Raw genomic sequence first — 23,718 nt, forward strand, 5'->3', positions numbered from 1 at the left:
ACCCACTTGTTAGTGCCAAGACAGCAGAGAGGGTAGGTTTTTGATTTGATTTTTATCATAGTTTCCAAATCATCCATTGTTGTGTTACTCACCTGAGTAAAGGCTGATATTTAGATTTACAGGCGTAATAAAACAAACCCTGTATCTAAAACATATTTACAGTATGCCCTGAAATATGTAGGAAATCCCTTGTTCAATCTCACATTATCAATTCATCGACAGTAAATATTTGCTTTCAGAAGCTGTGAGCGCAGCTGTAAATGATTCATAAATTGTTAATGAGAGTTATCCTGATTAGGAAAAACTCTCACAGTGTGCTTGGGAAAAAAAGGTTAAGCAGGGTCAAACAAATACTATTTTGGTAATGAAAATGCATTAATCCTTTTCTCATTATTCCCCTTGAACATAATACAGCCTATGATTTAAAGTAACTTATTTTTACTATGCTCACCACGCCCGTGCTCGAAAAAGTTTAACGGCTGTGTCCACGGTCAGCTCACTGGTTGGAGTGGGGTAGCTGCAGCATCCCTCAAAGACATGAATTGTTTCTCTCTCTGTTTGTGTTTCTGGTATAAAGATCTAGATAGTTTGTGTAAAGTATAATGATTTGTGCTAATCCCCAGTGCCAAACATTTACCTTTGCATCTTCTCGTTTGAGAGAATCAGCTCTTTATGTCCTGTGATGGGGTACTGAATATCTGATGTCAGCCCGGGCTTTAGGAAAATATGATCAGGTTTTATGAGAATATTCTTCAATACACAATAGATAATTAAGAAAAGCCATGAGCTGCACACTTGTTAATCACTGACTATAGTATAAAATATATATCACAGATTTTGTATTTTTGTCAGAAGAGATTATTGTCTCCTGACTTCCCCACATTTCCTTCCTAAAAGATGTCTGTCATGCAGGATACCCTGACATGTTCCAGATCGTGAAAATAAGGCCTTGAAGCACAAGGGATGTATTTTTAGCTTCTCTATAATGTTAGTACACGTCAAGGCATGGGTTGCAATTTCATTCTCTAGCCAGTGTGATTTATTTTAATCTAAAACCATCCAACTATAAACATGCAAGTGTTCGGATTGTTGCAGAACAACATATTGACTTTATTGGCTGTGATTAACAAAGCCTCAAGCTTCTTTCTGCGCATCTGCTGAGCCTCTTCTGAGTGAGTGACTTGTGCCACATTGTCTGTTTCCTCTGACCTAAACAAATAATTCCAAACATCAAATGCTACAAGCTAACAATTGGTAGCTGGAAAAGATTGCATGATGTCCTGCTAAAGCTTTACATTTAATATTAGAAAATGAAGGGGGAAAAAAAAAAAAAAAAGGGAAATACATTGACAGTGTTCTCTGTATATCTTCATTTTAAAGTATTGGGAAATTTCAGTTCAGTACTTGGCCAGTGTTTTATTTTTTTATCCTCAGTTCCTCCTCCCTATTTTTGCAGACACATTACTCTCCGTGCCTTACTCTGGTGCTGCATTATAAAGCTGTGCACACCCAGTGTGAAATGCCAGGGACTTATCGGGATATGCTCAGGAATGTGACAAGGGACTGAGGTGTTAAGTCCAGTGAAGATAGAGGCAAAGAGGGAGGCATGTGAGGCTGCACAGTCAGAGAAAGATTAAAAGCTGCAGTAGCTTTGTCTTTTTCTTTTTGCCTTATAGATTATGAAAATGTGTTTGTTTGGATCTATCTGTGAATTCATATTTTTCTGTATCCATCATATTTTCTCTCTGCAGTGTTGGCATGTTAGATGGCAGCATACTGTACTCATAGACTATATTAAAATGGATACAGAATCCAGTTCTGGAAAGTGAAGTCAATGCATAATGAATTATCTTGAATGACCAGCAGTGGGTGACTTTACTGGTTGCAATTAGAAGTTTGTTTCTCTAGAAACTATAGAAACTCTAACGTGAATTTCATCATCAGTAAACATTTCCTACTGTGTTTATGATCTAGACAGCTAATATTGACGGCTGATAAGTGCAGGTGGGCGTGCAGTATCCTTAAGCTCTGTCACGCTCCACCCCCTGATCCTCCAAATATAGTTACTTCTGGTTTTAAAAAAAACAAGATGTTTCTGGGCTAAATTCCAATCTCAGGGCTTCAATGAAGAGTTTCACAAACCAATGCACATTCGTACCTAACTGAATCCATAATTGGACATAAATCATTTCAAAACTGTAATGTGTATTGTGTATGGAGTAAATTATGCTCTATAAATATTAGTGCTGTCAGTTAAACGCGTTATTAACGGCGTTAACGCAAACCCATTTTAACGCCGTTAATTTTTTTATCGCGAGATTAACGCAGAGCTGCCAACTCTCACACGTGTGTGTATGTGTGTGTGTCCTCCCAGATAGCGCACCGGTCCGGTGGCTCCGCCCACCGCCACCGCGCACTCGCTCAGAGAGACACAGTGAGATCAGAGCTCGTTCACGTGAAGTCGGTCACGCTCAGTGACTGACTGCCTCTTAACTATGGAAACCGTGAAAACACAGAGTTTCTCTGGTCTCAGCTGATCAGAGATCAGCGCCTCAGCGTCTTGATCAGAGCAGAAGCTGCAGTTGGTTTCTACCGATCTTTAGTATCTGCGTTCGACACCAGTCTGACCTGCTCTCGCTTCTTGTTTTAATATTTCGCCAACTAAAATATATATTTTTAAGCTATTAGGCTGCAGCTATATATTTGTATTTATTTAAAAATAGGGTACTTCTTATTTCATACATTTTCCACAAATATGGGGAGGACTCAAATAGCCCTACAAAGTTCTGTTTAATTTTTTTCAAAGTAGGCCGACACTTGCCTGTGTATTTTGTTTGTTATTTTGTTGCTTTTCTGTTTGAGTAGCTGGCTGAAAGCAAAGAAGTAGTAGGCTTACCTTTTATTGGTAACCTAACTGTTACGATTCATTATTTCTGAAATAAGAGGCCTAAATGCTATGTTCACAGCAAACTTGAAAAAAAAAAAAATATTAAGCCATGGTTTAGCTGCACTATAGGCTGAGTCCTTGTTTACCTGAAATGTGCACTTTATAATTTTATTTTGTATTGCCCTGTTTGGCAATGTTGTTTTTCAATAAAATAAAACATTTGCATAAAGCAAGCCAATTCACTTTTCCATGTTCATAAGAGCATTAAAACGAAAAAAAATTATGTAAAAAAAAAAATTGAAGGGACATTTAGAATAGATACAAATTTGCGATTAATCGCGAGTTAACTATGAAATAAATGCGATTAATGGCGATTAAATATTTTAATCGTTTGACAGCACTAATAAATATACATGGGTAATATATTATTAAATCACTATAAATTGCTTAGATAGTTGTGCTCTAAATGTTGGGTTCTATGTCTTTACATACTTTTTAATCATGTATTTGTAGTTACTTTTACAGTAGCTACTGTCTTCATTCGGACTAATCTTGTCAGTTGTGTAACCCACACAAACAGCAGCTCTATCACAGTCAGAAGCGCATTATCCGTCAAGCACAAAGTGTGTTGGGAAAATTGTCTTTGTCATATAAGTGTAGACAAGTTCGGACACCTTTTTGTAGCCACACACAGTAACTTACTGTACATAATGCAAGTACAACTCCTTCATATATCCCCACACACTGTAACCAGCACATACCCAAACAGGCTCATTTAGCATAACATGCAAGTTCACTCTGTAGTCATATCAAAGAATGCAGTGCTATTTGGTAGAAATGTGTGCAGTTATAATAATAACGTTACATATGCTGGCTTGTGTGATTAATAGGCCGTTGGGCTGTTTTCTCTCCCTGTCTGCTGGTAAGGAGGTCAGAGTTATACACAGAAGGCGTGTGTATTGTAGCTTGAAGAAAATGTACACAACAATACACAACCTGACCTATGAATCTGAAGAATGACAGGTTTTGTTATGCAACTTTTTGTATAGCTTCTCGACCACATAGTTTCATCATAACTTACAAATTTGTAGATAAGATTGTCATGTGCTTTTTTTTAATAGTAATACAACGTGGTCTGTGAGTGTGTGATTTCTTATTTGTACCTCAACAAACATGCCCATGCATGCATGGACTGTGCAATAGAGCAGCAGCTGAGCATGCATAATGTCCCTCCTGTGGGTAGCACTGTGTACTGTTGCCTAAATCATGTTGGCATTAGACGTTGTGCACATAGGGAAAAGGAAAACAAGTAAATATCAGAAAACCGCTGTACACATTATGGAATCTACATTATAAAGTGATGCTACATTTGTCTTTGATTAAACCATGTTCTGCGCATGTGTCATTTTCCTGGCATGGTTACCGAAAAAAGTTTTTGTAAGTCAGCTCAAAAATATAAAGAGTTTTTAAGTAACTTGAGGATGTAGTTAATCCCTTTGCACTCCAACGGACTCACCCGACACGAAACAGAATTATTTATGCAATCATTTTAGTATCCAAATTTATATCTTTACTGCAAAATGTTATCACTGCTTTCAGTTTAGCTGGGTATTAAATAATACTAATGATGTAAATGAACATGGCTGAAGCTAAGAATTGAAATGATATAAATTCAGACTAGACAACCTGATACTAACCTGATGGTGTAAGTGGACGCATAGACTGTGTATATGCACAGCTCATCTCCAGTCTCAACTTCCTGCAACAATCTAGAAGTTGAGTCATAATATCATGGATATGAACACTTTCATCTTGAGCATATAGAGCCAGAGTATGCAAATTTGTTAATCATGACATTTCAACACATTTTTTTTGCATCAAATAACTAATTTTAAACCGACTTTACTAGAAAAAATAACACTTGAAGAAATATCAGTGTGATAAACTGCCTAAACAGAATTTTTTTTGACGTGTAAGTTTTAGGTTTGTCCATGTTCCATCTGCTAAGATGAAGGAGCTGGGTTTTATGACCTTATGTATCCAGTCACCAGGGGGAGATCAAGAGGCTTTGGCTTCACTTTTGTGTAGTTGTCATGTCGTCCATTTTTAAATACAGTCTATGATTGGAAGCAATAAAGCACAAATGATTTCCATTAGATCTTGAACCAGAAAATGCTACTTTGTCGCTGTGATCACTCAGCATTGATAACTAAACAGCTTGATGGTGTCAGCTTAACAAGAAGAAATAGACAAAGGTAACCGAAAGGTTTCCCACAATTACTCCAGACAAGTGCTTTTTAAATGCTAAATTTTTGCAAGGATATGTCTGTAGATGGATTTTTACTTTGTCTGAAAAAGGGCAGAAATTACCACACCTGCTTTTCCCAGATGTTAAATCACTGATGCAACTTCTGGCTGGGGGGGATTATAAATCTTTAGTGGATACAAATGTCTACATGCTACAGTTATATTTGTCCTATCCATTTAATATTAATGTTTAAGCTGTGAAATTTGTCCAATACAGTTAGCTTTACTTCCATCCTTTTTTCATATTTACGGTTAATTAGTTTTCTAAATATATTTAATGTATGCTATTGCAGTTGTTTGGACTACATTTCTTAAAGTAGCTACAAAAAGGTCCTTGATGATTTTGAAAAGTCATTTGAATAATTTGGAATTATGCTTTAATTACAGCTCAATTTAATAATTTGATTTGAATATGAGCTTATTCAGTGGCTCTTAGTTTTCCCAAAGGTGAACTATGTCCTCTTTGTCTTCCATGATTTCTCCAAGGGGCGAACAGCGTAACACTATAGTCAGGGTAATTACTAGAGCAAAGCATGGTTGGCCATTAGCGTGCACTGTTCTTCAAACCGTATGATTCCCAAAGCAGAGCATGTGATTTTCTGATAGATTTCTGCTGCCATGGGGGTGCTGCGCCTGAATAAAATGCCAGCCATGCAGAATGTTAACGTGATGTCGCCAGGGCAGGCTAAGTCAGGCCACACAAGTTCTGCTGCTTAGTTAGCTGGGAAACAGGAAGAGGGACCATCAGGCCTGATGGGAGGTTTAAAGGTTCACTAACAAGAAATGTAAGGTATTCTTCAGAGCTCTCTTTGTGTCTTATTTTTTAAATTGCTACAACGAATATCCAGGAACTTTAGTAACTTAAATAGATACTGCACACCTGAATGGGCTTTTTGAGCTGTAAACTGTGCTGTCCTGTAATAGAATGCATGGATATACTGATAACTTTATAAAAAACAGCATGCATGGGTGGGCTGTGAGTGGGAAACTCTAAAGCTGCTCTCATTTTCAAATGAATGCACCACACTGTCAACCATTCAGAGACGTCCCCCATCCTCAAACACACACACACACACACACACACAAACACACACAATGTTGAACCGCTGGCTAAGACAGCCGTCTGTGAGGTTGGATAACCTCACACATTGCCTATACCTGCAGTTCAAGCGGCTCAGGACGACAATGGTCTTGGCCGTCAGGAAACTCCAGAGGCACATGGCCTCTACTTCTGACGCCATTTCTATCGCTAAAGTGTGTGTGCTGGTACTGGAATTGTTGCTCATAGCAACCTAGATCATTAACAAGCTAATTGGTATCTTGTATGTGTATGAGGGACACTTCAGCTGAAACTTGGGGGTTTAAGCTACACTTTAAATGAAATATCAAAACTATCCACTCCTTAAGGCCAAAGAGCTACCACTAAGACCCTGGAGTGTAAACCCAGGATGTTCTTCCCTAGAAACAGATTCATATTTATCCAACAATAACAGATGCCTAATTGTCATGTTCTTATGGAACGTATGAAATGTTTTTCAGTTTATTAGATGATCTAATCTTTTAAAGAGAACTTGGTTCTCTCAGGGGCATCTCGGATCACATCCACATTATTGCAGAGAGGAGGGGTGGGCGTTGGAGGAGTGAGAGAGTGAAGGGGATGGAACAATGTCATCCCTCAGGAGCAAGGTCAGATTTCCCAGGTGTTTTCAGGTGGTCACCAAGGATCATGGGAACCAGCAATGGCGCTTTGTCATCAATGAGCAGTGCTGTCTGCCACTTCTGATGTAATTAGCTTAATGTTGAGAGATGTGTGTAGCCAATTATTATTTAGATGGTGCCCATTTTATCTGATGTAAGAGGACCTTAAAGTTCACTGAAAAAGGAAAATTCACTAATTATCTATCACCACTATGCCGATGGAGTGTTGCCAAATCACTTTTGGAGTCTCAGGGGTAAACAGTGTTGCAACCGAATCCAATCCAATAAAATACTGGCCAAGTCTGTAGACGGTGTGCATATATAATATTAAAGTACCTGGTGATACATTTTTCAAATGTAAAACAACAGCAGATACCAAACTGCTCCTGTGGTGTCATCCTAGTGTCCGGCAGCCCCGACATTCAAATTTGATTGGTAACGGCTTAATTTATACCTTGTTTTATGCCTGAATATCATCTGATATCCTTCCATGGTTCACGTTCGCACACACGCCCTGAAAACACGTACTCACTCACACACAAACTGCTCACAAGATGAATAATGAAATCTGGGGAAGCACTATGTTTTATTTATGATAAGACTTTCCATATTAAATACGTGAAGAACTTAAGATTTAGTGCACTAAACCACAGTGAGGATGAGATCACATATAAAAAGCTTGGACAGGCTGTCTTACCTGTATCACATCAGCTGGTTGAGGAGATAATAATCTGATACTTGGCATGTACAACACTGGTGCATTCAAGGTGACTGAGAGTCTATCTTGACACTAGTGCGTATAATGCACACATACAGATTATTCTAGGATATTTAGGCAGCAGCTTATAAATATGGATAGTCTATTTGTTTTTCTTGCTTCAGATTCAGCTTTACTTTTTACTTCTATATTACAGGTAAGATCGTACTGGGCAGCGAAATGTCGTATTCTACAGATCAGGGTTTAGTTCATAGTTAACAACAAGTAAGTTTTTCTTTTATATTCTTTAAACCTCTTGTATGAAGACAAACTAAATCCTCACATTGGAGGAGATGGAACCAGCATAGGTTACATATTTCTCCATTGCTCAATCAGTTATCAAAATGCCATACCAAATGATCAAGTAAGAACAACATGTCATACATCTTTGTTGTTCATACTCGTATTGCCCTTTTTTTGCATTCCATTACCTTGCAATTGCATGAAAACACTTGATTACACTTACAGTTGACCCACATCTAAGAAATACATTGACTGAAAAAAGTGATTTGTGCAATTTTGTCCAGATAAAACTAAATTCGACTCGCTAATAGCTATCTAACTACTTATAATATTTGCTTAATATGCGCATATTCTCACACCTTTCACTTAAAGAGTTCACTGACGTCAGCTGTGTTGGGCCAGAGCCCAGAGGATGGCCACCAGACACAGGGCAGAGGTTAACACAAAGGCCTGTATAAATCAAGGCCTTGTGGAACATTCCGATCCACCTGTGAGTACTTTTACCTGGCAGATTCGAGAAGCCACAGCAGGTTTCAAGACCCCCGCAGGACCAGGGGAACCCCTGCTGGGTCTGTAGACGCCCAGTGAGGGCCAAGCCCCTCCCACTGGGGTCCAGCTCTGACAATTCAATTGGCTGATAGCCGTGACCAACTCCTCAAGGAGGAGGACCTCTCAGGTAGTTTAAAACTGCTGAGACCCCAATAATCATCGCCATTTCCCCTGCGGAAGACTTCAACCAGGACCCCTCCGGGTCTTCCAGATGTTCTAACTGCTAAAGGGGGCAACCAGAGTTATTTTATTTTATTTTTTTCATTTTCTTTATTCAGTCAATGTTTTACTTTGCTGGAGACTTTTTGTTTTTAACTTGAAAAGGACGCTCACAGGAACTCACTCGCAGGCCGAGCTCAGAGACTTTCTTTTCCACAATCCACAACTGCGCCACAGCTGTTAATCCCTGCAGGACAAAGCATCATTCTGTCGCAGAAGGACGAAGCAGAATCCCGTCAAAGAAGACGAACAAAGGTTAATTCCGATTCTAAGAGCAAGAGACGAATTCGCTCCATCCGGTCCCAGCACGAAGCCGCTGCAACAGATGAACCAGCGCTACCAAGCTCAAGCCACGACTTCTTCATCTACACCGCGTTCCACATTATTATGCAAATTACACTTTGCTCAGATTTTCCTAAATAGTAATACACAGCCAGTCAGTATAATTTTCCAGTCATCAACTGTTGGAGTATAATTCAATTTTTATTGAACAAACCTCCCAATGATAACAGTATTTTTTTCAAAAATAAAAAACTCAAAATGCAGTGTTCCAAATTATTATGCAGAGTTTCTGAGTTTCAAAGTTTCAAGATATTTTATAGGTTGTAAAGAACAAAAATTTGTCATTTGTTGAATGTGCAGCATTAAGAGGTCATATTTACTGAAATCAAAAAAAGTTTTAATCAAAATCATCTTAACAGGTCAAGTTACATGTTAACATAGGACCCCTTCTTTGATATCACCTTCACAATTCTTGCATCCATTGAACTTGTGAGTTCTTTGATAGTTTCTGATTTAATGTCTTTGCAGGATGCCATAATAGCCTCCCAGAGCACCTGCTTGGATGTGAACTGCCTTCCACCCACATAGATATTTAGCTTGATGATGCTCCAAAAGTTCTCAATAGGGTTAAGGTCAGGGGAAGATGGGGGACACACCATGAGTTTCATGAGAGGTATTCTTTGCAGCATGAGATGGTGCATTGTCATGCATGAATATGATTTTGCTTCGGAAGGCACGGTTCTTCTTTTTGTACCACGGAAGAAAGTGGTCAGTCAGAAACTCTACGTACTTTGCCGAGGTCATTTTCACACCGTCAGGGACCCTGAAGGGTCCTACCAGCTCTCTCCCCATGATTCCGGCCCAAAACATGACTCCGCCACCTCCTTGTTGACGTCTCAGCCTTGTTGGGACATGGTGGCCATTCACCAACCATCCTCTACTCCATCCATCAGGACCATCCAGGGTTGCACGGCACTCATCCGTAAACAAAACAGTTTGGAAGTTAGTCTTCATGTAGTCCTGAGCCCACTGCAACCTTTTTTGCTTGTGAGCTTGGTTTAGGGGTGGCCGAATAATAGGTTTAAGGACACTTGCAAACCTCTTGAGCATCCTACATCTTGATGTTCGCGAGACTCCAGAGGCACCAGCGGCTTCAAACACCTGTTTGCTGCTATTCAATGTCATTTTAGTGGCTGCTCGCTTAACCCTACGCATTTGTTTGGCAGAAATCTTCCTTATTTTGCCTTTGTCTGAACGAACCCGCTTGTGCTGTGAATCAGTGACAAATTTCTTCACCGTCCGATGATCACGAGCAATTCTTTTGGAAATATCCAATGTTGTGATACCTTGACCAAGGTATTGCACTATTTGCTGCTTTTCAGCAGCAGAGAGATCCTTTTTCTTCCCCATTTTGCCTGAAATATGTAGCTTGCTTAATAATGTGGAACATCCTTCTTAAGTATTTTTCCTTTGATTGGGCTCACCTGGAAAAGTAATTATCACAGGTGTCTGACATTGATTTCAATCATCCAAATAGCCCTGAGACACAATACCATCCATGAGTTTAATTCAAAAACTAAAAAATGAATGTTTATGACCCTTAAATCCAATTTGCATAATAATGTGGAACGTGGTGTAATTCCGGGAATTCGCTGACCGCATGTACCTCAAGGAACACAACACAACACGAGATTCACTGGACTTCCGGAAAAAATCCGCGCGCCACGCGCAAGCAACACAGCGGAGGTCACAGTAAGAGGCTTTATTGTCTGGGCAAAGACTAGTATTTATACTTAGCTTGTCATTTTATTTGAGTGTATGTATTATGAAGATCGCCGAATCTATTTTCAGCCCTGTTACACATTGCGAACTGAGACGTCACATCCGGTTCCTTTTGTCTACTGTGTTTTGAGAAGCGCGCGGTAACAAGCCGGCGCTTCCTTTTAACGTGTTACCGTCAGAGATATTGTGCAGAGATTTACATCTGTTAAAAGATAAATCTCACGTAACTGGACTGCCTGCTTTGCCGGAAGTTTGTCTCTGACGATGTTTCTGATATCTTTCTCTCTCTGATCTCTCTCTCTCTCTCTTTTCTCCTAAACCTGCTTTTACACACGTCCTGATGTCCATTCACACATTTCATGTTACATGGATAAATCTAGACTATAAGAGACGGAATACATCTCGACGTCCTTTGGCGCCAGAACCATGAGATAAGGATCTCTTTGTCTGAAACTCCTTTGTGTAACATATGTGACTGACCGCCATCTTGTCTTCGACCTCATGGCGTCACTGGGGTCGTAAAACTCCATCTTGAAATTACGTGACGTAACATTTTCTTGAATTCGGCCAGATGACGTCACCACGTGACCTCGTCACTACGCCATAGCCACTCCCCCTTTTTCTTTCTTACACACACACACACACACGCACACAGAGATACTCAGTATCACATGTGACAATTGTGATAAGTGCTGCTGCTGCTGTTGCCATCTTTGAAATATTGGAGTTTGTTAAATGAAGAATCATTGAAATAACATTAACTTTATTTCCCTTTTTAATAAATAAATAAAAGTAATTAAAGTATTTGTATTTCTGTGATTATTTGTGCATATGTATGTGAATGCAGCTGGATTACTATAGCCTGTGCTCGAACTTAAAACCCTTCATTGTTTATTATATAATCATTACTATTAAATATTGAGATTATTAATTGAACTTTTATCACTTGAGACTGATAATTATAGTTTGACTGGTTGGTCCCTGTAACCAGGGTGGTGCCCCGCAACGATTACAGATCGTACTGTTCTTAATTGATAATTTTAATGTTTTCATTAGTTATTTAACTATTATTAATTGATAACCATATCATTTTTAATTAATTATTTTACTATTCTTAATAGCTTAATAATTTTTAATTATTTTTAATAAATAATTCTTTATTTTAACAATCAGATTTCATGATTATTAATAATTAGTCAACGTCAAATCTACTACTACTATTGCATATCAGCTGATAAAGTCCGAAATTACTCTTCAATACAGAGACATCATTCTATTAACATTGTGAACGTGTGGGTCAGCAGCTCATTTAAAGTCAGCCGAAGCAGATGCTGCTCAAGTGACAGGAGAGAAAATGGATTTTCAGTCGCTTACTTTGAGAAAGATGTACTGTAGCGGAGTCTGCCTCCAAATCCTCTGGGGTATGGCCCAGGTGTACGCTTCTGTCCATCTTTGTCTGCTGATGTGGCCGGTTTAATTTTTGCCACAGTGCAAAAGTGCAGGACAGTAATTAGTCGTCCTGCATGTGAAGTTATTAAAAATAAATCTTTAATAATTAGCAAAGCGTATGTGGGAATACTGTTTGAAGAGTTCAGTAGCCAGTTCAAAACATGTGCTCAAAAATTGATTATCTTGTGAAAAGTGAACTTCACTTATAAAGTCTCTGAAAATCTTCTGAAAAAGTTAGTGTGTGTGTCTGTGTGTCCATGTGAGAATAATAATAATAATGTAATATAATCATGTTTGTGTGTTTGACAAGTGGGAGCTGCTGTGGTCACTCATCCTCCTTCTCACGTTCTGTCTGCTGCTGGTCTGGTGCTACTTTTGGTGGGAGGCACATAATGACTACAATGAATTCAACTGGTGAGTACATAGCCAAACTGACTGCTTGTGTGTGTGTGTGTTGTCATGTCTAAAATAGCACCAGACGCCCGTCACCTTACTGGTTTGGCTGTAAATAGATTTTATCTGTGCCTGTCTGTTTATTAATTTCCTAAATCACGAGCTTAATCTGTCTACTGCCTTAATCTGAGCAGAGACCCAGGACTTCACAGATTACACCATTATGTAACAGAGATATTGCTCAAAAAACATTTCCTATAATGTCAGCCCTGTACAATATGTACAAAAACACTACTTGATGTGACTGACATTTACTGTAAGATACCATGTGTAAGCGTTATTTCAAATACAAGCAAAATATTGTTTAAATCATACATTACACACTAGTTATTAGGACACAATACCTGTGGATCAACACTAATTGACTGGGGATATTCTGATGAAAAGCACCAGAGGATGTTATTTGGAACTCATCTTCATTTGTGTTTCTCAGTGTCTTTCTGCTTTTTGCTCACAAGACACCCACTCCTGAGGCAGGCCCAAAGCAGGCTGATCAGACCCCCAGGCTCTACTGTTTATGGTCTCCTAATGGCTGTCAGTTATTATCAGTGGCGGAGTTAGGATTATTCTAAATCTGGGCCATAATTTACATATAGGGGCAAATTCTACATCCAACATCCACTTACAATTCCTGATAAATTAAATTGCACATACGAGTCAGTCTTTGTTGTGTCGGGAGGTGGTACCTTGTCTGTGTGAAATCTGTTGCAGCTTGACTGACTTTATGGCCACTGTTGGGCTCCGCCATTCTTATTTATAATTGGTAACTGAAAATTGGAAAAGGACAGGCAGTCATCTGCTATGTCAGTCTCAAGGGCTTTTCTACCGAGGAGGTCCAAGGGTAACACGAAGGAAGGGTGCCCCTTCTTACAGCATGGAGATGAAGAGAGGACACTCATTCTGGAAGACTAATCAATATCCATTAGGGTGATGACAAGGATCCTTATACTCCACGACTGGACTAAATGTAAGGGGTAACTATATTGAAAAAAATAACAGTGCAAATTTTCCTATAATTGACCTCATTAGGCCACAAACATATATCTATCATCCCTTGTGAATACATCGTTCTATAGGCTAGGCTACAGTACAAATAGCCACTGTGTCGCTATAATGTAACATACACTTGTCATCTTTATTGCCAATTTCCTTATTTCCCTTCCCCCTCCCCCGCAGCTGACAGGCACCTCTACAATGTCACCTTTTTTTTATCATCTCCTTCCCTTACATTTGTTCTTTTAATCTTCCTTACCCAATGTCATTTGTTTCTGTGGTATCCCAGTTCCCTTTGATCTCCCTTATTTCCCACCCATTTTACATTTTAACAAACTATTTTTCTCAACATCCTTTGCTGTCTGTATTCTCCATCCTCTTTTTTTTCAGTTCCCCGAACATTCACCCCAGTTCACTTTTATCAGCAGTCTCACCACCAGTGTGTTCTTCTTGTTATCTTTTGATATCATTGTTGGTGGGCAGACGTTTACCATTCATTTTTAATAGGAAGTGTACACATTTCCTGCTCTTCTTCCTGCGTTTTGTGTGGATTCCACAGATAATCACAGAGATGACGTCCCTGCCCTCTATGTGTTCTTGTGATTTAGTAGCCTTGTGTCCTGGTCCAGCTAAGTGTCCCTGCTGCAGCTCCGGGCCTCTCAAACCAGCTCCCTGATGTAATTCTCTGCGGCTGTAACCCTTTTGATATGCCCAGTGTCAGTGTTTTGAGAAATACAGCTCGGAGTGACATGGGTGTTTACTTATACTAGAGTTGTAATTGCGGGAAATCGTCATGTCAAAATTAAAGTGACCAAAATGATCATGGTTATCTGTATTCATGTGGCTAAATTATAATAAAAACAGATATATAATCAAAAATATTTTTTATATTATTTCACTCATGTTTTCTCTCCCTCTCTTACACAAACACACACAAAATGTAAGGGCTACACGATTTATCAATAATGTATCTTCATCGCCATATCAACATTCACGATTTACGTATCGCAAAAGACGGCTTAAAATGTAATGAGTGGTGGGCCATGGATTCACGCTGTGCATGTCAATATATTTGGCCAATCAGATGGAGCCCTGCTGCCCTGGATAATAATTTAATTATTTATGATAGTCCTAGAGCATGAAAGAAAAGTAATGGCAAACACACACACACACACACACACTGACTCCGCTGCTCTCTCTATCGCTTTTTTAAACTTGTTGGTTAAGTGTGTAAACATTATTGTGTGCGATAGGTGAATTGTCTGCCAATACAATGCAAATTGCAGCACAGGAATATGTAGGGTCATTCAGAAGCCCCCACATCAGACTTTGAGCTTTCTTTCCACGTGTTCTGCAGATAAGGTCTTTGATCAAGTTTCCCCAGCACTCTTGTATCATTAAAATATGACCGCACTGATGACTTTGTTCTCTTAGGAGTCAGAAGGCTGAAAAGCTCCGCGCGCTGGCACTACCTACCACCATGATTAAACTGATGTAAAACAAGTTTCATCTGTAAGAGAGTTGCTAACTTTGATTGATACGGGGCATCTACTTTTTCAAAAAGGAATAATGAGAGATGTTTTCACTAGTAATAGCAATGGTAATACTAACATTACAGTTTCATGGATATGTCTTGCTGCATGCTGTGAAGTCTGGATATTTTTGTTGTCTGTGTCCTACTCTTAAGTTCCTCCTCAAGACAGAAACCAGCTATTAATAATTTGCCACCCTTCCATTAATTATAGCAATCACATAATCTATTTGGTCTGTATGCTCTCTGTAATAATGTCTGCAGTTTGAGGCTACTGTCTGTGTTAGTTTTATTACTACAATAAAGCATTAATCTCAAGGTTACTTGATCGTCTGCCGGTATATCGGAGACATTTGAAAAACAGCAGCAGCCTACAATGCTAAAGAGCATGGGTCTTCATTTTCTAACTGTGCTTGACTTGACTAGCCGCAGATCCATTACAAATACATAATTCTGCAAACCCGTAAACTAACAATACCTTGCAAAAAGTCTGTCATCATTTCACGTCAATTTATAAGGCATAGTTTGTATTTGAGGGATTAAAGGTGACTGATAATTATTTAAAAGCTAAACTACATACTTCACATCAGTTAGTTGTGATAAAATGCAGGTGAGTGCTCAAATGAATAAACATTATTTCCTCTCTTGTTCCTGCAGGTTCCTCTACAACCGCTCTGGGGAGTGGAGTGATGGCACTGTTCCCATCCTGGCAACCACCGCTGCCGGCTTCACCTATATTGCATTTTTAATGGTCTGTCCCACGTCAGATACACACAAATGCGGAGATGCTGCAGGCTGCGCTCATGATAAATGTGTTGCCAGACAAGCGTAGGCACATGTTGATGTTGAGCAAGTGGATCTGTGATCTTTGAGACAGAAAACTTGTTTTTGAAAGTTGTACTCTTATCTGTGTGTCTCTTTTCTTTTTTTATCTCATTTTTCAGATTTTAGCACTTTGCCACGTTTCACTTGGACAACAGTTAAATTTGCACTGGCTCCATAAGGTAATGTGCCAAGTGTGAGAGACACTGTGTTTGTGTGAGTGTTGGCGGGGAAAACTCGGAGGTAGAAGGAAAGAGGTCAGCAAGATTTATAGATTTATGTTTCTCTTTCGCCCTCTCTCTCTCTCTCTGTGTTTATGTTAGACTATATAAAGATGGACAATGAGTCTCTCACTTTCTCCCGCTTTTCAAAAATGAAGCCCAAATCGTCAAATCTTTTGCCCCCCAAATGTCTTCTTTCCCTCAGCCGAGGTACTTAAAAAGACAGAAGCCATCTTTGTTGACACAGAATTTTTTTTGTAACCTGCACTTTTACTGTTACTGCAGCCAGCCACCACGATGGAGAGGCGTTGGCGTCACTTTTGGGGAGCTTTCATTTTGTCCCCCTAATATAGTCTGTGATATATGTGTGTGTGTGTGTGTGTACATTTTTTGTGTGTGTATCCTCTTATCTGTTTGCTGTTTGGTGATTGCATGTGTTCATTCAGTGCCGCCAGCTGAACTTGTCTTGAACCAGCTTGTGAAAGCCAAGTAAATTACCTGCTCGAGAACGTTATCTGCAAAACAAACACATGAAACCAAACGGTGTTTGAGGTGTGACAGGCCTGGGAGCTATTCAGGGTTAATCTGTTTTTTGTCTTTGTGCGTCTGTCTGTGACAATGTATAAGTACTGTTTGTAGTCAAAGTTCTCCCTTTCTGCTCACACAGGTTGGAGTGACCGTTGCTCTGCTCACCACCGCCGCTGGGGTGATATCAATCAATCAGACATGGGGGCAAGAGTGGGACATCATCCCCATCTCCCTGCAGGTCAGCACCAGAGTCAGCGCACTAAAACACAGGAAAGCCCCAAAGACACTTTAAATACCTGGACATCAATTTTTTTTCGGGGGGGGGAGAGAGACAGTATGGACTCACACCAATGATCATTTGGTTATGTGGCATTTGCTGTATCCATTCAGCCACAAGGGGCTCTGAGTTTGAACTGATAAGTTTCAGTTCTAAAGTATTGTCATGCATTAGGGAAGGAAGTCTGTTATTTACAGTATACACAACAAATTAGGCTTTGTCTCTTTGTTGTTCCAAAGACTAATTAAGCTATGACCACTTTAACCAGTGTGAAGAAGAAAAAAATATCTTTTCCATATGAAACTAGAAAAGAGAGCAAACCTTCATCAAATAATTCTCCTTAAATTCAGTCAACCTGCACCAAATTTCACACGCTAGAATAGAGGCGGAATGAGTCCCCTAACATGCCAGATTCTTTCATCTTGCTTATTAACAGACAGGGGTTGAAACAAAATCTCCTTTGTGGAGGTAATAAAGTGTAATATCTGCATTTTGTCTGGTAACATTAAGTTCCTTAATAATATCCAAGTAAGTGCATAATCAACGTATCTCTGAGGAGTGAGTGTTGGAAGTGGACAGATCACACTACTGATACCATTTAATCGCCCTTCAGTTGTATCTATTATTTCTGAGTAGTGTAACTGATGTGTTAAATCCAGATAATCTCTGTAATTCCATGCCTCTCTGACTTCTTTCTTTATATTTCTTATGTTGTCTCTCTTAAATTCAAATTCTCTTTGCCCTATCTCTGTCTCTTTTTGTCCCTTTCTGTTGATCTATCGTCTCTTATTCTTCCTCTCTGTTCTTGCTCACATCTCTGACCAGGCGACAGGTCCGTTCCTGCACATAGGGGCTCTCGCTGCTGTCACAGCACTGTCTTGGATTGTGGCTGGACAGGTCGCCCGCGCAGAGAAAACAAGTATGTGTACTCTCGCAACACAGAATACGAGGCACTGTTACATGAAGAAACAGGAAGAGTGGTGAATGATTAACACTTTGTGGACGGAGGCCAGGACCTCTACCCAGGGTGTCGGAGATAACAAACATTCTTTCAGTCTCATGTGATGTTTTCCTGCCCGGACACCTTGGATTGTTTTCTCCTCAGGTGCAGGACTCTTTCTGGGGATTAGCAGCACTGAACGTGTTTTCTAACTCGCACTGCTAGGATATAACAGGTGTAAATACAGTTGAAGTTAATTGTCATTTATGTACCAGGCTTATTGTATTCCGTAAAAATGTTTGCCAGATATATAAGGTATTTATTGTAAATTATGTTTGTAATGTACATTGTTTTTCAAAACTAAAACTAAGCTCTGTCGGGAGCTCGGACAGCTCACATGGAGCATCGAATTTCCACCCAGACTCGCCACCACTTTTTTTAGTTAAGTTTAAGGAACGACCGTGTACGATGTCTTTCTTTTCCTTCATTTTTTACAGGATTTGTAAATAAGTTCACCAGAAACCGGAAGACACTTAACACCAGCCTAGAAACTCTACCACATCTAGTGTTTCGGGTGGTGTAAAGACTCACACACTTACGCACAACTATGAATGCTCTGATGTGTAGGCTACCTGCGTAGCACGCAGAAGCATGAATTGGGCTTTACCATCCTTTATCAATAAAGACGAAATGCCCAAACATATGAAGATTCCTAATCTGTTTTGAAATATGAATGTGTTTGAAGAACACTCACCATCTGGAAATATACATCCACAGGACAGTGACCGAGGACAACTTATTCAGGCATTTGCATTCAAGCATAGTACTCATCTATAAATGTTCAGGGTTGTAAGTGCATTCCTGAACGCACCTTTAGTTAATTTTAAGATACATTTGATTAAGATGATTTTAACTCCAGTGGGTTATATATATATTTCTGGACATGTCAGTTTCTGCCTTGTACTGTGAGGAAAAAGGGGCTTTTTGTTTAGCTGTTGGAGATGTAGATGAGGTGGAAAGGTTTTGGCCTGATTCCTCCCGATGTAGCATCTCTGCTGTAATGCAGAATGGAGTCTGAAAACCAAAGTGTGTGTGTGTGTGTGTGTGTGGACTGTGAATCTCCTGTGTGTAACAAGAGTTGTCTTCTCAACCCCGCCCCACAGCTGACCTTGAAACAAATACATTCCTGTTTGTGTGTGTGTGCCTGCGTGCGCGCACGTGTGTCTGCCTGCATTTGTAGCCTTCATCGCTCACTTACAAAGGTGGATGCAGGGAAGGAAGTGTTCTGTATGTCCTTGGCCTCTGATGTCAATGTCACTGGCCTCTTAGTGCAGCTATAAACAGTTCTGAACATTATCTATATTCAGAGCAACTTTTTCCATCAAAACATCTGTTTGAAAATGAATAAGAGTCCTAGATGTTGCATCAATTTTCTCTATGATAAAATGTTTCTTATCATTTTCCAATGATTGTCAGAGGTATGGCTTTATTTATTTATGTCTCAGAATATGAGCTGTAGTTTTTACTGGTCACACAGGTGAAGATGATAACCGTTATCAGTCCTAAACTAAATATTACCAAGGCAGTTATTTGCCAAATAATGTCATATTTAATATTTACTAAATATTCTAAACCTGCCTGCTTGTAATGGGGTTTTTGTTAGGCCTTTGGTGATGCTGGTTGAGTTTTTCTTTCTGAAAATGTAAAAGTGACCTGCAGTATTTGAAGACCAGCTGTGGGGCTCAGTCCACAGAACCCTCAAGCTACGGCACTACTTCACAAAGAGCTGTTCATCTCTTTATTAAAAATTCTGTGACGTTAATTATATTCAATGTATTTTGTCCAAAATGCACCAAACAGTACACTTTATTGGGCTCTTGACAACATGCATGCCAATAAGGTGAATGTTTCTCAAGATATGTGCTCCACATACAGACAGACAGACAGAGAGAGAATTCGGTATTTATTAGATGGATAAAATCAAAAAATAGGCAGTACAAATTTGTATGTGATTTATTTGTAACATTTAAAAAACAAGTTTGACAAATTTTAAACATACTTTTTAGATTTTTTGTTGGGAGTTAGATCATAGAATTTATAGCATGTGCATGTCTGTCTTTATAAGATGAGGTTGGGACTGGGTGGAGAGGCAAAACAAAGGTAACAGAATCTGATCCCTAACGCTTTGTAAATAAATGAGATATGACATTTTAATTAGTGATATTCTGAGGTGTTAGTGGGCAGATTTTTGATAGAGCTAAGCTAGCTGTTTCCCCCTTTTTACAGTCTTTATGCAAGGCTATGCTTATATTTACTATACCAACACAGTGACAGTGGAATCAATCTTCTCATCTATATTTCAGCAAAACAAGCTAATTGGATCTATACTTTCAACATCTGCAATTGTATCTGGATATCGGATCAAACTATATTGTCATATGTATGTGCCCCAGGGTTCCAGGTGGTCGTCATGCTGCTGTATCTCAGTTTGTTACTGGGACTCTATGTGACCCCCCTCTACATCACCTCCCCCTGCATCATGGAACGCGCCTCTCTCAAACCCCGTCCTGACGTTATTGGTCTTCGGGGAGCCTCCATGGTAAGTCAGCTGACCTCTCTCATTTAAACTGGAGGTGGGAAACAGGCAAAGTAAATTGTATCACATATGCTCTTTCATTACCATACACTTTCAGCTATGTGATACTGGCTTCAGAGGGAATCAAACCCAAGCCTTGGTGCCATTGACGATACTGAGCCTCTGCGAAATGGAGCCTCTAGCACCACTAGATTCTGATCTGGAGATAGCAGAGGAAAAACTCTGCTGCCTTTTAAAGATATTTGTCCGCCTCGTTCTTCAATAACGTTTATTTTCTGCTCTTCCCAGAGCTATTCTAGTCTGTTAATGACCTCATGGTCCTGCAACTGAAAATAGTCCACAAACATTGGCCGGTCAGACCCGGGAGCTTTCACTGCCGGATGCATGGCAAGAATATATTACCAGCTGTATTCTGTGTATTTCTGTAAAATACAAAGACATGCAGAGACGACTGTTCTCGAGAACAATGTCTAGATTTTTCAGTCACACCACATCTCACTGATCTGATTTTAGACCCCAGATTACAGTTTTTAACAGGCTTCTGGTTAAGTTTGCTTTAGAAGGAAGATTTATTATGGTTAATGCAGACCTCATTTTCTTTTTTCATATTTTATTTAGGTGCATAGTTTAATGTAAACGCTTCTAAACCTCCTAAAGAAGTATTAATGTACCTGGTAAATTAAACTGCTGAGTATTATACAACACTGGGAAGGTGGATTTTTGCTCTGAAACGCTGATCGATCCTCACAGTGGAATCTAAATTTAGGAGTAGATCTGCGAGGCTGTAAGACTCTCACTGGAAATCTAAAAAAAAAAAAAATCACATGACGTGACTCAGTTTCCCAGAAGGAATCTATATTGATTATGGCATCATTCCCAGATATTAGCTTTACTCATGGAGTCTCATGGGAAGATGAATTTTTAGTAAGTGTTTAATCTATTGACTCTGTATTGAGCTAAACCTTGACTTGAAGAGAAAAATATGGCACTGCCCTTTTTCATTTTACACCATTTCTCTGTGTTCAGTGGAAGGAGTCCATGTTCATATACATCATATTGTTTATGATTTTCTTTTTACTTTGTAGATCTTTTTTATGTTTGTTTACATTTTGTTTGTCATATTTCTCCTCAGTAGTAGGACTTCTAGGAATGTCATCTATTAGTTCAACACGAATATGTTGTGTAATTGTTTGTTTATTTTTTACTCTGTGTGTGTGGGGGTTTCCAGCTGGCTCCAGAGAACACACTGTGGTCCTTCCAGCGAGCTTTGCAGATGAACGTCACGGGGTTGGAAGCTGATGTGGCTATCAGGTGTGCATACACACTCAAAGTTGATCAATACAGCCATATGACAAAGCTTAACAAATGTTGTATTATTTTTGAATTCGTCTAGATTATGCCTTACTGATTTACTTCAATGACATCATAATTCAGATTTCCCCAAAATACATGCATACCAGTATTAAGCATTACGTACTATCAACCACAACACAATTTGTTGCTTTTGATAACTGTCTACTCTGTCAATATAATGGAATGAGGTGGATTAGGATTTATGTCAGAAAAGACAAGCAATGGCTACGAGCTCTTTCAAAACGTGACAGGAGTAACTGGACACACACTCAGGTTATTAACTGCTGAAGTCTGTCGATGGAGGCATTACATCACCAACATAATGGGAGGTGACAGGCTAGGCCCAGCGAGGCACACTTGGAGGAGGAGAGGGAGGTTGGAGAGTGGATACTATAATGGTGTATGATGGCTAGCGGGTAAACTTGTCATCTCATGCATGTGAAGTGATTGAGGAGGAGTTGTTGTATAGGAGTGGGGGGGGGGTTGCTTTGTTGGCCCAGCTAGGGTGAGTGTTTGTTGGCCTGTGTGTCTCTCTCTCTCTCTCTCTCTCTCTCTCTCTCTCTCTCTCTCTCTCTCTCTCTCTCTCTCTCTCTCTCTCTCTCTCTTTTTTGGCCAATGCTACTATTGGAGAGATCTCGAAATGATCTAAATAAAAGTTATCTTAAAAGTAAAAAAAAAAAGTCTCTCTCTCTCTGTGTGCGTGCGTGTTCGCCCGCCCGCCTCACTGTCGCTCTGGTTGTCATCAAGTCTAATTACTCAGAAGCTCACCTGTCAGCAATCTGCTCCAAACACACATCCATATAGGGGACATAGTCAAAGTGCACAAACACACACATTCAAACTATGCCAAAAGAAAAGTGAAAAAGTGAAGCTCTGTGGTTTTCTGGATGCACTGTAGCTCTGCTGGTAGGTGAGAGAGGCGGACGGAGTCAGTTGATATTGCGTATTTGGAAATATGCAGACCTAGTGATGTTATTATTTTGAGATTCGAAAGTTCGACACCCAGACTCTTGACTTGAGGAGATGGAGAAACTGTGGAGTTGTCAACTGTTAGTGAAGCCAGAGTGGACTTGGTGCCAACAAGGAGAAGTTTATTGCAGTTAAGTTTGAGAAAATGTAGTGATTCAGGATTTTATTTTTGTGAGGCAGTCAGAGAGGGAAGATGGTGGGAGGGCAATGTTGGGCTTGGTGAAAAGATAGAGCTGGGAGTCGTCCGCATAGCAGAAATTAGTCTATCATTCATCAGTTCTATGTACAATCTCCTCTTTCTTGCTTTTTTTTTAACCTTCCTTTCCAACTCCAACCTGTCTCTGATCACTAGTGTGGACGGAGTGCCTTTCCTGATGCATGACCGCACGCTGCGGAGGACCACAGACGTAGAGAAGGTTTTCCCAGACAGGCAGATGGATGAAGCCGCACTCTTTAACTGGACAGATCTGCAGCAGCTCAATGCCGGACAGTGGTTCCTTAAGGTAGTTCTGGTTTATTTTAAAGCCATTTCAGCTTTTCACACAGCGTGATGTGCAATATAAGTCATAGGCCATTGAATCATGTTTTTCTAACTGATCTGCCATTTCATCTAACCACTGAGATCAATTTATGTTTCAGAGATTCTCAGGGTCAAAGAATGCTTCAGAAAAATTACTTGTTTTAACCTGATGTGCCAGACTAGTGCTCCAGACAGGATGAGACACACAAACAAGCAATGAAAAGTGTGTATAAATTAGGGATGTCACATTGTTGAAAGTCTCCCACGGGGCAATAAACTTGTGACAACAGCTGTGTTATTGGTCACACTGGAAATTTAACAAGAAGACTGTGTAGTGATGTG

At 39.7% G+C, this 23,718-nt stretch overlaps 1 protein-coding gene across 3 annotated transcripts in view; it reads left to right on the forward strand.

Annotated features, from left to right (window-relative positions):
* gdpd5b (glycerophosphodiester phosphodiesterase domain containing 5b) overlaps nt 1–23,718 on the forward strand; it is a 54,915-nt gene that overhangs the window by 20,426 nt on the left and 10,771 nt on the right. For all 3 annotated transcript variants that reach the window (XR_008338528.1, XM_053423151.1, XM_053423150.1), the window contains exons 3-10: nt 12,484–12,587; nt 15,808–15,901; nt 16,095–16,154; nt 16,861–16,959; nt 17,824–17,917; nt 20,392–20,537; nt 21,763–21,845; nt 23,209–23,359. Coding sequence is in view for 2 of the 3 variants with exons in the window: in XM_053423151.1 (XP_053279126.1) it covers nt 12,484–12,587; nt 15,808–15,901; nt 16,095–16,154; nt 16,861–16,959; nt 17,824–17,917; nt 20,392–20,537; nt 21,763–21,845; nt 23,209–23,359 (831 nt within the window). In the remaining variant the exon portion in view is untranslated. The remainder of the gene's footprint in view (nt 1–12,483; nt 12,588–15,807; nt 15,902–16,094; nt 16,155–16,860; nt 16,960–17,823; nt 17,918–20,391; nt 20,538–21,762; nt 21,846–23,208; nt 23,360–23,718) is intronic.

The sequence above is a fragment of the Pleuronectes platessa genome, chromosome 5, assembly GCF_947347685.1.
Source record: "Pleuronectes platessa chromosome 5, fPlePla1.1, whole genome shotgun sequence".
NCBI classification, from domain to species: domain Eukaryota; kingdom Metazoa; phylum Chordata; class Actinopteri; order Pleuronectiformes; family Pleuronectidae; genus Pleuronectes; species Pleuronectes platessa.